This window comes from Grampus griseus (assembly GCF_964374135.1).
Source record: "Grampus griseus genome assembly, chromosome: 1".
Taxonomy (NCBI): Eukaryota; Metazoa; Chordata; class Mammalia; order Artiodactyla; family Delphinidae; genus Grampus; species Grampus griseus.
The window spans coordinates 154,691,390-154,710,477 of record NC_139017.1 but is presented as its reverse complement, the minus strand read 5'-3'; the positions used below and the strand labels follow the sequence as shown (position 1 = coordinate 154,710,477).

Here is a 19,088-nt window from a genome sequence, read left to right as displayed (position 1 = left end):
AAAACAAAAAAAGTCCCAGGGAAAAGGCTTATTACTTTCTCTTGGTTCTGGTGTCCATCCCTAGATGAGTCAGTTGTGGTGTCAGATTCACGTAAGAATATATCAATTGCTGGTATTCATGTAGTACGTGAGAGAGTGTGTAGTTTTCAAGAGAATAGCCAGTAGGTGGAGGAAAAGGGTGGGGTTGTGTTTAGCATACAATCCTGTGAATATCCACTACAACTGCTTATGTTTCACTATTTATAATAGTGAAACATTGGAAGCAAGCTAAATATTCTTGAGTGGAACCTGGTCAGTTTTACTTCATCAACTTAATGTATTATTACATAACCATTAAAATTATGAATATGAAGACCTTAGTAATACAGATATGCTTATGAGGCTATGTTAAGTGGGAACAGAATATAACATTTTATATACAGTGTGTTTGCTACTGTGAAACTTGAAAATGTAATGGAAGGGATTCAGATTACTCAAACAAATTTATGAGGTAGTGTGACAGAGGGTCACTGTGCTCCACAGTCTGGTCCCTAGCTTTGCAGATCCTGATGCTTGGTTTTGCCAGGCATCCAGAGCTGATCATCACCTTGAGGGACCGATTGATGCTAACCAAGTTCACAAGAAACTAATATATAAGTCATAATGCCAATTTAATTATTTACAAAGAAAAATACTATTTCCAGAGCATAAAGAAGATTCATGTTGACTAGTCAGCGACTTATCTCCCTCCGGCCATCTATATGGGTATACAGACAGTAATCAGAAGGTTGCTTTGTAATCGTGGAATCAGAACAAGGGACTTAATATGATGTGCTCTTTAGTATTAGGGATAGAAATATGAGTCACTCATAAACTCTGTCCTCAGGTCACTCAATTTGTAAGAAAATGCAGGTAGTTAAATAGCTATAGAATTTTCTCCGTGTGGAGTAGACAGATTATTTTATTAGGCTCAGAACTTCCACTAAAGAAAACTAAAAAATCTGGATAAGATGGAACAAAATGCCTTCTTAAGAGGATGGAATAATTAAGAATAGGTTACTGAAAATCAGACATTCTGTATCACAACCACTAGTTGGGAGACTATTTCCCTGTATTTTATTTTTATAAATGTATTTTATCTATTTTTGGGCTGCGTTGGGTCTTCTTTGCTGCGCATGGTCTTTCTCTAGTTGTGGCGAGCAGGGGCTACTCTTTGTGCGAGCTTCTCGTTGCGGTGGCTTCCGTTGTTGAGGAGCACGGGCTCTAGGCGCGTGGGCTTCAGTAGTTGTGACACGTGGGCTCAGTAGTTGTGGCGCACGGGCTTAGTTGTTCCGAGGCATGTGGGATCTTCCCAGACCAGGGATCAAACCCGTGTCCCCTGCATTGGCAGGGAGGGGGATTCTTAACCACTGCGCCACCAGGGAAGTACCCCCTGAGTTAATTTTTGAAAAAAGTTTTAGGTCTGTGTCCAGATTCTTTTTTTTTTTCCCTCTTTAGCATGTGAATATCCATCCACTTATCAGCACCATTGCTTGAAAAGACTCCTTTTTCCGTTGAATTGCCTTTGCTCCTTTGTCAAAGATCAGTTGACTTGTGGTTCAATTTTGGGGCTGTGTATTCCTCTGATGTATTTTTCTATTCTTTGACAAAAACCCACACTGTCGCGATTATTGTAGCCTTATACATTAGCACCAAAAAAAGAAAAGAAAGAAATACTTAGGTATAAATCTAACAAAATATGTACGAGATCTATGTGAGGAAAACTACAAAACTCTGGTTTAAAAAAATCAAAGAAATCAAAGAAAATCTAAATAAATAGAGATATTTTATTATACATGGATAGGAAGACTCAGTATAAAGATGTCAGCTTTTCTCAACTTGATTTATATACTTAGCACAATTCCAAGCAAAATCCCAGCAAGTTATTTTGTGGATATTGACAAACTGATTGTAAAGTTTATAGGGAAAGGCAAAATACCCAGAACAGCTACATGATATTAAAGGAGATTAAAGTCAGAGAACTGATTGACAGTACCTGATTTCAAAACTTACTGTAAAATATCATAATCGAGACAGTGTATTATTGACAAAAGGATAAACAAATATATCAATGGAACACAATAGAGAGCACAGCAGAATGGGTTCCAATCTCAGTTCTGCTACTTACTAGCTATGAAATTTTAGGCAAATCATTTCAGTTTTCCTCATCTATAAAATCATTATGAAGTTTGGGGTTCCATTTGTTTATTTTTGCTTTTATTTCTATTGCCTTGGGAAACGTTGGTATGATTTATAATCAAACTTATAAGGTTTTGCACAGCAAAGGAAACCATAAACAAAATGAAAAGGCATCCTACGGACTGGGAGAAAAATATTTACAAGTGATGCGACCGACAGGGCTTAATTTCCAAAATATACAAACAGCTCCTACAATTCAATGACAAAAAAACCCATTAAAAAAGGTGGGCAGAAGACCTAAATAGACATTTCTACAAAGAAGACATAAAGATGGCCAACAGGAACATGAAAAGATGTTCCACATCGCTAATTATTAGAAAAATGAAAATCAAAACTACAGTGAGAGGGCTTCCCTGGTGGCGCAGTGGTTGAGAGTCCGCCTGCCGATGCAGGGCTGCCGATGCAGGGGACACGGGTTCATGCCCCGGTCCGGGAAGATCCCACATGCCGCAGAGCGGCTGGGCCCGTGAGCCATGGCCACTGGGCCTGCACGTCCGGAGCCTGTGCTCCGCAACAGGAGAGGCCACAACAGTAAGAGGCCCACATACCGCAAAAAAAAAAAAACAAACCTACAGTGAGGTATCACCTCACACCAGTCAGAATGACCATCATCAAATTTACAAATAATAAATGCTGGAGGGTGTGTGGAGAAAAAGGAACCCTCCTACACTGTTGGTGGGAATGTAAATTGGTACAGTTACTATGGAAAACAGTATGGAGGTTCCTCAAAAAACTAAAAATAGGGTTGTCATATGATCCAGCAATCCCACTCCTGGGCATATACCCAGACAAAACTGTAATTCGAAAAGATATATGCAACCCTATGTTCATAGCAGCACTATTTACAATAGCCAAGACATGGAAACAGCCTAAATGTCCATCAACAGATGAATGGATAAAGAAAATGTGGTATATGTACACAATGGAATATTACTCAGCCATTAAAAAGAATGAAATAATGCCATTTGCAACAACATGGATGGACCTAGAGATTATCATACTAAGCAAAGTAAGTCAGAAAGAGAAAGACATACTATATGATATCACTTATATGTGGAATCTAAAATACAACACAAATGAACATATCTATGAAAGAGAAACAGACTACAGACAGAGAGAACAAATTTGTGGTTGCCAAGGGAGAGGCTGGGTTGGGGAGGGAAGGACTTGGAGTTTGGGATTAGCAGATGTAAACTATTATATATCGGATGGATAAACAACAAGGTCCTACTGTATAGCACAGGGAACTATATTCAATATCCTGTGGTAAACCACATTGGAAAAGAATATGAAAAAGAATATATATGTATAACTGAGTCACTTTGCTGTACAGCAGAAATTAAACACAACAATGTAAATCAACTATACTTCAATAGTAAAAAAAAAATTATTGCAAGGTTTGGTAAGAGCTTGATAAATTTTATCTGTTGTTCATGTTCTGATTTTATCCTGACAGGATTCATAAGAAAGAGGCAGGTTAGGTATTATTTGCATTTTATAGATCAGGAAATAGAATTTCAGGGCTATTAATATTTAACAAAGGTCAAGTGGTTAGATAAATGGCAGAGCCAGAATTATGACCTAGTCTAGAATTACTCATTATTACCTGTCTCAGTTTAGGATAGCAGGAAAGATTATGCCCTCAGAAAAGATCTTACAAATATATGAAAACAAAATTTAAAAATAAGTGATGCAGGTGGCACTTTAATGTACTTTCATCCACAGTGAAGAAAAGTTGTTAATTATCTTTTTTCCTATTCTCTGGAAGAATTTGTTTAAGATTAGTATTATTTCTTTCCTTAAATGTTTGGTATAATTCTCTAGTGAAGCCATCTGGATCTGGAATTATTTAGTGTGTGCATGTGTGTGAATATTTTTAATTGTGGATTTAATTTTTTCAGATAGTTACAGGACTTTTCAGATATTTTAAATGTAAATTCATTTAGATAATATTTACTAACTGAATTTATTGTTTGAATTTTGTTTAACAAAGCTACAACATTTTGAGCTTCAAAAACTTAATGTTAGATATCACCTAGGATTTGTTTTTTTCTTAACTGTGATAAAATATATATAACATTAAATTTGCTGTCTTACAATTTTTAAGTGTACAATTTAGTAGTATTTAAGTACATTCACATTGTTGTGCAACCAATCGCCAGAACTCTTTTCATTTTGCAAAACTGAAACTATACTCATTAAGCAACAATTCCTTTTTCTACCTTTTCCCCCAGCCCCTGGCAACCGCCCTTCTGCTTTGTCTCTATGAATACGACTACTCTAGGTATTAGGTGGAATCATACAGTGTCTTTTTGTGACTGGCTTATTTCACTTAGCATGACCTCTACAAGGTTCATCTATGTTGTAGCATGTGTCAGGATTTCCTTCCTTTTTAAGGCTGATTGATGTCCCATTATAGGTATATACCAGATTTTCTTTATCCATTCATGCGTCAGTGGACACTTAGGTTGCTTCCACCTTTCGTCTATTGTGAATAGTACTGCTATGAGCATAGGTGTATAATTATCTTTTCAATACCCTGCTTTCAATCCTTTTGGGTTTATACCCAGAAGTAGATCATGGATCTACTAGATCGTATGGTAATTCTATTTTTAATATTTTGAGGAACCACTGTACTGTTTTCCAAAACAGCTGCACCATTTTACATTTTATTTGAAAAGAGAACTTTTCAAATTTTATATGCTTTTGTGTACCAGTAAGCTGTATCTTTCTAGGACTTAGTCTGTTTCATCAAACTTTCAAATTTATTAACAATGTTTGTAATGTCTTCTGTATCTGTAGTAATACTGATACTTTTTTTCCCGTTTATATTGGTTACTTAAGCCTTTTTTTCTTCTGTTGTAAAAGTCACTGGAATTTATCAATTTTAGTTATCTTTTCAAATAATTGAGTTTGTTGTTCCTTTTTATTGTATATTGTTTTTATTTTGTTCATCTGCTCTTAGCCTTCTTTACGTTTACTTTGCTATTGGTTGCATACATTTTAGATACGATTTGTGCTTTGTTTATGCTCACCTGGGTTTGTGTGCTCCTTTCTACCCCTTCCAAAACAATTTTCCAGAGGTACCCAGTTTTTGTTTCTTTGTATGTTTGTTTTAATGAGGAAAGTAAAGTGGGGTGAAAGAAATTGGTATTAGAAACCATGTCATCTTTCAGCACTAGGCTTCAAGCATTATCAGCTGTACTTAAAACTCTAACTTACTCTGGTTGACAAGATTATTAAATGCATCTTGTAAGAGTGTGTCTCTCTTTTTTTTCCCCTTCCCTGGCAGGACCCGTTGGGGCCCAGCCCCTACTCATGGTGCCCAGAAGACCTGGCTATGGCACCATGGGCAAACCCATTAAATTGCTGGCTAACTGTTTTCAAGTTGAAATTCCAAAGATTGATGTCTACCTCTATGAGGTAGATATTAAACCAGACAAGTGTCCTAGGAGAGTGAACAGGTAAGAATTCAGAGATCTTTTGCTTTTGGTATTTGTCTTTGCTTTAGAAATTATGTTTATCTTGTATATCTAAATAGCAATGATAATGTCTAACAGTTTGACCAAGAACAGATGGTAATTTGCTTTGAAATTGACTATACTTCAGAGGTGTGATGATGGGAAAAATCTACAAACAGCCTTGAAATTTTTCCATTATAACATAAATTCATATGTTTTCTCTGTGATAATAGAAAAGGTGCAAGTCATTTTTATGTGCTCTTGAAATCAGACTGAGCATTTTTTCCTTTGCTATTAGGTAATATTTATCGGTGCTTTCTTTTTTCTCCCCACCCCACCTCGACCTTATTTACCCCTTTCGTGATGTTCCCTTTAAGATGATGGTGGTTGTCATGGTTTCATGCCTTCTGTTCTCCTGATCCTCAACTCCTAACTGTTCCCTACTCTTTTATAGGAACAAGTATGTATGATATATAAAGATTTATCAATCTGCTTTCAATAAGCTTCTTTCACTTCCCCCAAATACTATGGATATGGATGTGGTTTAGATAATACAGGAACAGAAAAGGAATTTATGACGTGATGTATACCACAAAGGAGGGTTTTTAAAAAAAAATGACTTATGGACAAAATATTTAGAAAACAATGATGTTCAACTTAGCCTTTTAGTTTGTACTATCAAATACCCCAGCCTTTTCTTACTCAGTAAGTATTGTTATTAAGAGCCTTCATTTAAAACGTAGATTTATTGCTGTCAAGAAATTTGTAATTTAGTAGAAGAAGAGATAAGACACATAAGAAATATGACATGAATGAGCACTAAGAGACTTTTTAATAACATATAAAAGAAGACCATCATATGAGTGTTATAATTAACATGTAATAAAGAGTTCTTTCTGAGGTCAGGAAGCAAGTTGTGGAGTATTACAAGTGGAGGAATCTTAAAATTATCAACTAATCTGATGCCTTTTTTTTTTTTTCCTGATACCTTTTTTGTAGCTGAAATCCAGAAAGGTTGAGAGGCTTACTCAACAACATTTCTAATAGCAAAGGTGAGACCAGCACTCCAGAATCCTGACTTGATAGTCATTAAGAAATATTTGTAAAGCAAGAAGGAAAGGAATTGGGCTAATCTAAACAGTTGGTAGAACTGCAGATCGTGTAATAAAGAGAACACTTTTTTTTTTTTTTTTTTTAAGATGAGGCAGCAGTAACAACGGTACAACAATTGAGAAGAACCAGGTTTAGTGAGCCTAAGCCAGGCTTAAGGGGGGAGGTTCTGGTCAGGTACTACAATAAGCTACCATCTGTGAGTACATGACTTCCTAATCTTGCTGTAGCCTCCACCTCTTTCCTGAGCTTCAGACTTGACACCTGAATATCTATAAAGTGCTTCAAACACAGGTCAAAACAACTTACTCTCTCAATCCCCATCCCCACACTCCACTCATACTACTATATTCTTTTGCTCTACCCAAATTCCCAAAATAGACCTTCCTTTTTCCTCCTGTTGGTTATCAAGTCCTATTGCTTCTGTTACAGAAATTATTCCCTAATTTGGCCCCTCTCCATCCATACTGCTACCACCTTGGTTTCAGACCCTTATTTGTTATCTAGACTATTGTAATGATCTTCAAATTGGTCTCCCCTAACATTTCTTTCTCTCCCCATTCTCGATAAGTATCCATACTTCTGGCGTAGTTATTCTTTTAAATAAGAAATCTGATTATATCACTCCCCTACTTTAAAATGTATTCAGCTCCCTATTGCCTACAGAATAATATCCCAAATTTAGTATAGCATACCTTTCTTAGTTTGGCTCTAACCTTTATCTTTTTTCATATTCTGCAACTCCTACCTGGAATGCCTTCTCTGCCCTTACCTATCTGGCAAACTTCTATTATTTTTCAAGACAAACCTTTTGAACTCCATAGTCAGATAGTAGTTCATTCTTTTTTTCTTTTCCTTTTTTACAAATAATATTTGGCAGTTTATTAACCAGTGGAGTATATTGCACAACAAATTACCTCACATCTTTCAGGAAGAAAAACAATTAAATTTGAAAAGTAAAGACATCACCCACTGAATTCGGACACAGTTAAAATGTGCTTTAAATATTTCTTTGGGAGAAGGGACACAACACTTCTACTCAATTAAGAGAAACATATGTACAGTCCAGGTCTTTTGTTTTCTTTACACCCATCATGTCATGAATTCATAGGTAATGGGTTCCAACAGTTCAGGCTCCTTTCCACTGGTTCTCATGAAGTGTGCTTCTCTGGGTGGAGCAGGCTGGCGCTTCAGCTGAACCCAAGTACCTTTCTCTTTGGCTTCCTTCTTTTTCTGATCGTTTTCCTTCACACATTTCAGAAAGCTGTCTTGGCTCTTAGAGTGCTTAATGTGCTTGATAGGCACATTAATTCTCTTGGCAAGAATCTTGCCCTTATTTGTTTACAACGATGCCGACATTGTGCTAGGTAACACTGTAGACTCTTCCAGTTTTGCCATGGTAACATTTGTGGGGCATTCCTTATGGAACAGTGCCCATTCGCTTGATATCTACAATAGCACTTTCTTCTTGATTCGCATGTATGTGGCCAAAGGAACAACTCCGTGTTTTCTAAAAGGCCTAGAGAACATATAGCAAGTACCCCTCCTCCTTCCCTTTGTGTTGGTCATTTTGGTGAATTATTGGAAGATGGTGGTTCCAGCCGAAAGGCCAGATGGTAGTTCATTCTACTATGACCTTGTAGTACTTGGTTGGTGTACACTTTCATTACAGTATTTTTAGTGCATTATTTGTTACCCTCTTCTCTCAGTGTAACCTCTTCATGAAAAGTAATATTCTTTATCATCATCTTTGTAGCCCTGATCTTAGCTCAATGATTGGCACATAATAAATACTCAGTAAAATGAATGAAATGCTTATAAAAGTAAAATGGGATGAGTGTGTTGGTAGGAGACAGGAAAGAGAACTGGACATTACAGAGGGCTTTGTATGCCTAGATATGGATTTTCAGTTCCCTACCCTTCTTTCCTAGGATATATAGGTTAGTCTTTATGTTAGTGTCCTTCTCTTTTGTCTGTCTTTGGGCTTACAGGGACCAACTGTCTTATGCTGCACTCTCAAATTCCCTTTTTCTTGTTTCTCAAAATGGGGGTGTTAATGTGTAAATTTGAATGAAGGATAATTCTGACCTTTCTGGTAGATGTTTACATTTTTAAAGGGCATTTATTAATCTAAGGAAGTCTCTTAACTGATAGAATGTCTAAGGCAGATATTTCTTAGCTGAATTCCTTATTATTGCCTCTTCACCTTGCCCTGCCTGAAAAAATTGCCCCTAACTTTAGCAGTATATAGTGAAGAATTCTTATACGTTATTTATTGAATAGGAAAATTATATGACGAAAATGTTAGAAAAACAAAATCACTTGAAGGCAAAATGGGATGGAATTGAGGAAGTGGTAGGAGTTGGAGGCTTGGGACTTAGAGGGATGTCAATTGAAATTTTTTTTAGTATTTCAGATGAGTTATGAGGGACTAGGGCATTGGCAATAACGTTGGGTAAAAAAGAACAAAATTGTTTATTAGATTTGTTCTTTTTCCTACCTTTTTTTTGGTAGAGGAATAATCACATGTTATATGTGTGTATATGAAGTTGCGTACCATAGAGTTTCGTATGTAGATGCTCAACATGTTGGTTAAGTTTGGGAGGAAAATGTATATAATTAATTAGTGTGGTACATTCTGGTTTTAACTTACAGTCCTTTTGGCATCCCTAATTATATTTCATCTTTATGTTGCTTTGTCTTCTTACGTTATTTGTCAGTAGGAGTAAAGGATCTGCAATTTAGATGTTCCCAAATGGAAATTTTTTTTATCGTGTACCTTTTATTTGAGTTTTGATAGGAGCTATAGGACTTCCTTGGGACTCTAAAATTGGCGTTAACCAACTTTATCCTTTGTTAATAATATTGATTTAATTTTATGTCAACATCCACAAAACTTATTGCCTTTATTTTCTTCAAAAGCCTAGCTTTTGTCTTCACTTTTTGCAATATCATGTAATTAGTCAGTTAAAATTGTTGGTGGGCTTCCTAAATTGGTTCAGTTCTTACACTTCAACAACTAGAATTCTAGAAGTTAGAAGAAACTAAATAGAACTTTACAATTCCTTTTCAATATGAACTAAACAGTTATGGGCCAAAATGCAGCAGTATTTAAATCAACACATATGAGGTTTCTCTTGTCCATATGCCACATGCTCAAATATTTGGCACTGTGGCATTAATCATAATAGTAGAATGATGTATTGCAGCCAAACAAGTTTCCACTTTAGTCAGAAGAGTTTTCTTGGACAAAATATCCAGGAAATGCTTGTGAATCATCTTGTGAGTCAATTTTTCTACTTTAGACTTTCTGTCTGTTGCCTTTTTTATCCTTTCCTCACTTCTTTGGGGAGTGTGTGTCTATGTGTTTCTTTTTTTCCCGATTTAATGATTTGATTATAAAATCATCATTAGTTAAAAGAGCATGTAAAGCAGATTTCAGATGTTTCTTGTTTTCTTTTAACAAGTGAATGGTCTTAAAAATTAATTTCTAGAAATATTATGACCTAAAGTATAAAATCTGTAACTTGAGATTTTTATGCTAGTTTGTCCAACTACTAAATATATATGAGGGTAAACCATGAATAGACTGTTCCATATTTATTCAAAATTGTTAAATAGTGAAATAGATGGGGAAAGTTGTGTATGCAGCATGATTATAAATATAAGATCTCCTTGCATAAAGGTTTGAAGGAATGTTGAAATAGTTGGTGATAGATTGTGATCGAAGTTTTTGGTTTAATTTTCTTTTACAAATTAAGCATTATCTTATAGTCATTGTACTAGTATGATTGCTGTTACTATTCTATTATGATTAATGACATAGTGCTGAGTGTGCATAGTGCATATGGATGTAATGTAATTCTAATGATTGAATCTTAGAAGGAAAAAATCTATATTGATATGATTTTGGCTTTTAAATAGAAATAGCAAGTCAGAGTGAAGAAACTCTCTTCTACTGTTATTAGGAATATTATTGGCATAGTGTAATAACAGGGTAGTGTGCCAAGAAAGGGATATTCTTTTTTTTTTTTTAACACATTGGGTTTTTTTGTTTGTTTGTTTTCTTTTCTTTTTTTTGGCTGCTTTGAGTCTTCGTTGCGGTGCATGGGCTTCTCACTGCAGTGGCTTCTCTTGTTGCAGAGCACGGCCTCTAGGCGCGCGGGCTCAGTAGTTGTGGCTCGTGGGCTTAGTTGCTCCACGACACGTGGGATCTTCCCAGACTAGGGATCAAACCCGTGTCCCCTGCATTGGCAGGTGGACTCTCAACCACTGCGCAACCAGGGAGGTACAGGACATTCTTCTTTTAAATAACATCCTTATTGATATAAAATTCACGTACTACACTATTCACTCATTTAAAGTGTGCAATTCAGTGGCATTTAGTATGTTCACAGTGATAATGTACAACTGTCACTGCAGTCATACTTTAGAACATTTTGTCCTCCACCAAAGAAATCCCATACTCACTAGCAGTCACTCCCCATTGCCTCCCTCCCTGCAGTCCCTGCCCAACACTAATCTACTCTCTGTCTCTGTAGATTTGCCTTTTCTGGACATTTAAATATAAATAGAATCATACAATATGTGGCCTCTGTGTGACCGACCTCTTTCATTTCACGTTTTTGTTTCTTTTTTTTGTTGTTGTATGCAGGCCTCTCACTGATGTGGCCTCTCCCGTTGCGGAGCACAGGCTCCAGACTCACAGGCTCAGCGGCCATGGCTCACGGGCCCAGCCGCTCCGCGGCATGTGGGATCTTCCCAGACCAGGGCACGAACCCGTGTCCCCTGCATCGGCAGGCGGACTCTCAACCACTGCGCCACCAGGGAAGCCCCATTTCACGTTTTTTTTGCTTTTTTCTTTTTTGCGGTACGCGGGCCTCTCACTGTTGTGGCCTCTCCCGTTGCGGAGCACAGGCTCTGGACGCGCAGGCTTAGCGGCCGTGGCTCACAGGCCTAGCCGCTCTGCGGCATGTGGGATCTTCCCGGACCGGGGCACAAACCCATGTCCCCTGCATCGGCAGGTGGACTCTGAACCACTGCGCCACCAGGGAAGCCCCATTTCACGTTTTCACATAATGTTGTAACATGTATTAGTACTTCATTCCTTTTTATTGCTTAATGATATTCCATTGTATGGACATTTTGTGTATCAGTTCATCAGTTGGTGGACATGTGAGTTGTTTACACATTTTGGCTCTTAATTATGCTGCTATGCACATTCATGTACAGAATTTTGTGTGGGACGTGTTTTCGTTTCTCTTTGAGTGTATTCCCAAGAGGGGAATCATATGGTAACTCTATGTTTAACCTTTTGAGGAACTGCCAGACTCTTTTCTAAACTGGCTGCATCATTTTACATTTCTATTAGCAGTGTGTGGTGATTCCAGTTTCTCTACATCCTCATTAACATTTATCTGTCTTTTTGATTATAGCCATCATAGTGACTGTTAAGTAGTATCTCATTGTTACATTGATTTGCATTTCCCTGATGGCTAGTGATATTGACCATATTTTTGTGCACTTATTGGCTATTTGTATATTTTCAGAGAAATGTCTATTCAGGTCTTTTGCCCATTTTTAAATTGGATCATTTGCCTTTTTGTTACTGAGTTGTAGGAGTTCTTTATACCTTATCGGATAAGATGATTTGCAAAAATTTTCTCCCTTTCTGCACCTTGCCTTTTTACTTCCTTTTAAAAAATTTTTTCTTTTTTCTTTTAATTGAAATATGGTTTATTTACAATATTATATTATTAGTTTCAGGTATATAAAATAATGATTTGATATTTAATAGATTATATTCCATACAAAGTTATTATAAAATATTGGCTATATTCCTTGTGCTGCCTTTTCAATTTCTTGATGGTATCCTCTGAAACACAAACATTTTTCATTTTGATGAAGTACAATTATTTTTTTCTTTTGCCAGCTGTTCTTTTGGTGTCTTATCTGTAGAGGGGTATGCTTCTGATTAAAATGATTTAGAAGACATACACCAGAAAACACTGTCGGTGAAAATCAAATGGTATAGTTTTGAACGTTTAGCTATCTTGGGGAAACTATATCATGCAAAATATGTCAGTTAAAAAAAAAAGCAAGTTTTATTTTCCTTGTTAGTTGTTAGTCACTTGGAAGATAGGAAAGCTAATAGATGGTGATTATTTCAAATCTCAAGATTCTTTTAAAGTAGCATTTAAATAAATTACTCAGTAGAAATTAACCTTTTGGCTAATATTCCTACAATATATTTGAAATTCAAAGATAATCTTATAAATAAATATATGTCTGAACATCAGGGACTAGTAGGTAGGGTTTTTTCCTAATATCTATCTATTTGTGTAGATTTAAATTACAATAACAGCTGTATAGTATTCCATTGTAGGATGTGCCTTGACTTGTTTACTTCTAGTATGCTCCATTTTTTTTCTTAGGCTGAGTTAAATTAATTTAAAGCAGTTATCTGAATGTACCATATTATTGTACCAAAGCAGAATGCTATTAGTACTAGATTTCAGGATATATGGATCCTGACTAGAACTGTAATTCTAAAGCCTGCAGTAACTTTTAAAAAGATAATTTTTAAAAACTTCCCTATGTTTTCATTAACTGTTTAACTTATTGTGCCCCTGTTTGTGTCAGGCACTGTGCTAAGTTCTGGAGATAACAAGATAAATAAGACATGATTCCTGCCAAGGATTATATAGTCTGTATAGAATGACAAGTTCTGTGAGATGTGCAGTATATGCTGTGATAAAAGATTCCTGCTTTTGGTTAGCGAGGAAGATAGGGTACATGACATTGTTACCTGAGCTGAATAGTTACCCAGTGGACTAAGGGAAAGAATAATCCATAGAGAGAGAGCATGAGCAAAGGTGTGACATGTTTATGTAACAGAAATAGGCCAGTATAAATAGAGTAGCTGGAGTCTGAAAAAGTTGGCCAGCAAGTAGGTTATAAAGGATCTTAAATCCATGCCAAGGCTTGTGAATTCAGAAAGAGTAGAGAGCCACTGGAGGCTTTTGAGCAAATGAGGAACACCTATATTTAAAAGCATTTCTTTCTTTCTTTCTTTTCAGTGTTTTTTTTTTTTAATTGGATTATAGTTGAGTTACAATGTTGTCTTAGTTTCTGGTGCTCAGCAAAGTGATTCAGTTTTTTTATATGTGTGTGTGTGTGTGTGTGTGTGTGTGTGTGTGTTCATTCTTTTTCATATTCTTTTCCATTATGGTTTATTACAGAGTACTGAATATAGTTCCCTGTGCTATACAGTAGGACCTTGTTGTTTATCTATTCTATATATAATAGTTTGCGTCTGCTAGTCCCAAACTCCAGTTCAACCCTCCCCTCCGCCCTCCCCCTTGGCAACCACAAGTCTGTTCTCTATGTCTGTGAGTCTGTTTCTATTTCGTGGATAAGTTCATATGTGTCTTTTCTTTTTCTTTTGCTGTACCACGCAGCTTGTGGGATCTTAGTTCCCCGACCAGGGATTGAACCCAGGCCCTCAGCAGTGAAAGCGCAGAATCCTAACCACTGGACTGCCAGGGAATTCCCATATGTGTCATATTTTAGATTCCATGTATAAATGATATCATATGGTATTCGTCTTTCTCTTTCTGACTTACTTCGCTTAGTATGATAATATCTAGGTCCATCCATGTAGCTGCAAATGGCATTATTTCATTCTTTTTAATGGCTTAGTAATATTCCATTGTATATATATCACATCTTCTTTAGCCTTTCATCTGTCGATGGACATTTAGGTTGTATCCATGTCTTGGCTATTGTAAATAGTGCTGCATTGAACATAGGGGTGCATGTATCTGTTCGAATTATAGTTTTGTCTGGGTATATGCCCAGGAGTGGGATTGCCGGATCATATGGCAACTCTGTTTTTAGATTTTTGAGGAACCTCTGTGCTATTCTCCATAGTGACTGCACCAATATACATTCCCACTCACAGTGTACAAGGGTTCTATAAAAGCATTTCTAGGGAATTCCCTGGTGGTCCAATGGTTATGACTCCATGCTTTCACTGCCAAGGGCATAGGTTCAATCCCTGGTCAGGGAACTAAGATCCTGCAAGTGGCATGATGCAGCCAAAAAAAAAAGAAGCATTTCTAATGGCTGTGGGGAGAATGAATTAGAGAAGAGAAAGACCAGGGTCATGGAGAACATTTGGAAGGCGATTGCAGTAGTCTTCAAACTTTTGATCTTGCATCCCTATTAGTTAAAACATACTTACCCATGCATTCAACAATAAATAAATAAATAAATAAATAAATAAATATACACACACACATTTAAAAATTTTTAATTTATGGACATGTACTACTATTCTAACATTGCATAACTATTGAAAAATTAAAGGTGGGAAACAATATTTTGAAATAAACTATTTAAGAATAGATTTAGTAATCTGACGTGTTCTGATTACTGTACCAAAACCTGATAGAATATGTGCCACACACTTGAACGGAAATAAGTTACAACATGCTGAAGATGCATGAATGAGTGGGAGTTCCACTGTTAACTCTTATGTTGGAGAACTCCCATTATTCTCTTAGGATTCCTTGTGTACCTACCTATGTTACACCTGATCGTCAGATGTGGACTAAATGAGGATACCAGTGTCAATCCCTATTCATGAATTTTAGTCCATCTCAATTTGTAATTGTTAGATGAAAATTAAATATAAATACTTCTAACCATTTTTTCTCATACTCCAGCATAGCCACTAGCACCTCTAATACTTTTTTTTTTAATATTTATTTATTGGCTGCGTTGGGTCTTAGTTGCAGCATACGGGATCTTTTGTTGCGGTGCGCGGGCTTCTGTCTAGTTGTGACTCGTGGGCTCAGTTGCCCCGCGGCATGTGGGATCTTAGTTCCCCGACCAGGGATCGAACCCGCATCCCCTGCATTGGAAGAGGGATTCTTAACCACTGGACCACCAGGGAAGTCCCCTATTTTTTTTAATTTGTAGTATAGTTGATTTACAATATTAGTTTCAGGTGTATAACAGTGATTCAGTATTTTTGCAGATAATACTTCATTATAAGTTATTACAAGATAATGGCTATAATTCCCTGTGCTATGAAATATATCCTTGTTGCTTACCTATTTTATACATAGTACTTTATATCTGTTAATCCCATAGCCCTAATTTGTTCCTCCCCCCTCTTCACTCCCCTTTGGTAACTGAAGTTTGTTTTCTATAGCTGTGAGTCTGTTTCTGTTTTGCATATACATTCATTTGTATTATTTTTAAGATTACACATATAAATGATATCATACAGTATTTGGTCTTTCTCTGTCTGACTTATTTCACTAAGCGTAATATTCTCTAGGTCCGTTCATGTTCCTGCAAATGGCAGAATTTCATTCTTTTTAATGGCTGAGTAATATTCCATTATCTGTGTGTGTGTGTGTGTGTGTGTGTGTGTGTACACACATACACCACATCTTTATCCATTCATTTGTTGATGGGCACTTGGGTTGATTCCATGTCTTGGCTATTGCAAATACTGCTGTTATGAACATCGTGGTGCTTGTATCTTTTCAAATTCGTGTTTGGTACCTACTTTTTTAGATTAGAGATAGTGTGTTCTAAGACTTAACTAGTAGCAGTGGCAGTGGCGGTGGAGCAAAGGCTTAGATGTAAGATTTAGAAGAAGAATGAATAATTTAGGTGTGTAGAGAAAGGGAAGAGATAAGAATGGCTTCATAGTTCCTTGCTTGTACAATGTTGATGGCTTTAACAGAAATACAGATGGTGAAAGGACCAAGTTTTTTATTTTCTCTTGACTGTTTGGAGGTTGAATTGTGTAAGAAACATCAAAATGGATAAGTTCAATAGATTATTGGAAATAAGCGCCTAGAGCTCAGGAAATAAGTCAAGATTGAGATTTGAGATGTGTCAGCATATAGGTGATAGTTAAAAGCTAGGGAGAATGTGTAGCGTCAAGATAAGAAAACTGAGAATAGATCTCTGGGGATACTGTTGTTTCAGGTTGCCAGTGAAGACACTTAGAGATTGCAAAGGTAGGAGAACCAGGACAAAGTAGAAGCTGTTTCAGAGAAAGTAAAGGACGGATTGAGATTTTCAAGGATTGATCACAGTGGCAAATGCTAAAAGAAGCGAGGAACTTAGAGACTGAAAAGAGGCTATGTCTATTAAGAAGTCAATGGTGGCCTGAGGGAGAAGTGTTCTAGAGGAGAATTGTTAGTTTAAGCCACATTGAGTTAAAAATCTGTTGCTCAGTCTAAAGTAATCTATCAATTGTTTGTGAATACTAGAAATGGTTACTAGATTAGCTAGTGTGGTTATATAAGATTATGAAAGAATTCACACCCATATGAATTAGCAGTGAAGATAGTTTATGGTAAAATGCTCTGATGTACTACAAATTTTATAAGGTATTAAAAAGTTGATCTACAGTATAACTCCTTTCTCCTCTACTCTGCATCTTTAAACTTTAACTTGATGCAAAGGTATGGCTACCTTCTCTGCTACTTGGTACAGAGTTATGAAGATAAATTAGAGGTTAGAAGGATACTAGGAGAGGCTGTCAGCTGTTTTCGCTGTGTTTTATAAACTTCTGGGTGATTTTAGTGTCTTGTTATACCTTAGCAACCTTCCTTTGTTCTGTCTGTATTATAGTGGCAGGTTAATTTATTGTAGCTGGGAATACTAAACTAAGGTGAATAGTCACTTTTAGAGGAAAATACTATTTTACGTTTTCTCCTAAAGACTAAAATAATATTTCCCATTCTACCTTTTGGGAGCAGAGAATTAAGAGGTACCTAAAAACAAGATGAAGATGGGTCTCTGTGAGTTTATAGTAACAATTAACAGGAAAATAATTTCCTCTCCTTTTTACGTTAAAGTTTCCCTCTCCTACCATTTTTCTGCTGTATGAGTCAGGTGGTAAAGTGGAACTTACTGAAAACAATATTAAATTTTACTTTACAGTCTGTGCACCAGAGCATGATGGAGTCAAAAGACTTGGTACCAGAATATAGGAAGTGGTGGTTGAGGTAAGAGTGGGAAGGTAGGCTGTAGCCCTGTGTAAGACCTAATGTACTCAGGGAGGTTCCATTTTTGTAGTGATTGCCAGATATTCTTCAGGATTTTAAAATTCTGTCCTGAGGTTCTACAAAAATGCATCATATTATTGTCTGCAAGAATTCTTCCCTCTTCAGACTAAGGTTATTAGTAAAAGGAAGCCACTGGGCTTCCCTGGTGGCGCAGTGGTTGAGAGTCCACCTGCTGATGCAGGGGACACGGGTTCGTGCCCCGGTCCGGGAGGATCCCACATGCCACGGAGCGGCTGGGCCCGTGAGCCATGGCCGCTGAGCCTGCGCGTCCGGAGCCTGTGCTCCGCAGCGGGACAGGCCGCAACAGTGAGAGGCCCGTGTACAGCAAAAAAAAAAAAAAAAAAAAAGGAAGCCACTAAAGATTGGTTAGAAGTTCTTACACCAGTTACTCAGATTTTCTTTCCCAAATTTCTTTCCTGCATACTGCTTTAGAAGTTAAAATATTTTATGTATTTTGGTTTTGGTAGCTTTACTTTTTATTGTAAGCTAAGAAGCTGGCTTAACAGTACACACTTAAAATGTTATCCTGAAATTTCTACATTTGAACAAAAGATTCCTCCCCTCATTGTTCATTGTTATAATAAAAGACTAGTGCTCCACAAACTACAATGTAGGGAAAATTCAGTTCACAGTTTCTGTTAATTAGCAGAATTCATTGTTTGTATTATTTACTATATTTGATGCTACTGCATTGTAATGTATGTTTGTTGTTAGGAAGACTTCCGTACCTCAGTATCATTCTTGAAGTACAATTTTGAGATAATTGTGCTTAAATTTTTATATAAAAATAGTATGATACATATTTACCATTTTCCCCTAAGGTACTTTCACTAATATCCCACATGGTCTCTATAACAGCCCTGAGACTATTATCTCATTTTTATTGATAAAGGAACTAAATTCAGAGAAGCCAAGTAAATTTCCCAACAATTTAGTGGCAGAGTGGGACTAAAAACTCATGTCTACTTATTTTTTCTCCAGTACATATGTTACCACATATTTTAAAGGCTCCTCAAGTTGGCCATTTCTCAGTTCAAACTTTCTTCATAATATAGTGAGTACCTTTGCTGCTACAGCTGACTAGATGACTAGATAAATTACTGTTTTAGAGAGTTTTTCCTCTAGTTTCACATGCCTGCCTGATGAATATTCTAATAAACTACGCTTTGCTATAGTATCATTTGAGATAAAAAATGACAAG

The 19,088-nt window shown here is 36.6% G+C and overlaps 1 protein-coding gene and 1 pseudogene across 2 annotated transcripts in view; one reads left to right on the top strand and one right to left on the bottom strand.

Moving 5' to 3' along the window:
- Nucleotides 1-19,088, top strand: part of LOC309825762 (protein argonaute-3) — a gene marked incomplete at its 3' end in the record, with an annotated part of 114,138 nt that overhangs the window by 14,965 nt on the left and 80,085 nt on the right. Inside the window, exon 2 of the mRNA XM_082659446.1 lies at nt 5,510-5,681. Within this exon, the coding sequence (XP_082515572.1) occupies nt 5,510-5,681 (172 nt within the window). The remainder of the gene's footprint in view (nt 1-5,509; nt 5,682-19,088) is intronic.
- On the bottom strand, nt 7,881-8,357 carry LOC309829686 (large ribosomal subunit protein eL21-like; annotated as a pseudogene). The gene has a single exon. The product of its transcript is annotated as a large ribosomal subunit protein eL21-like (transcript).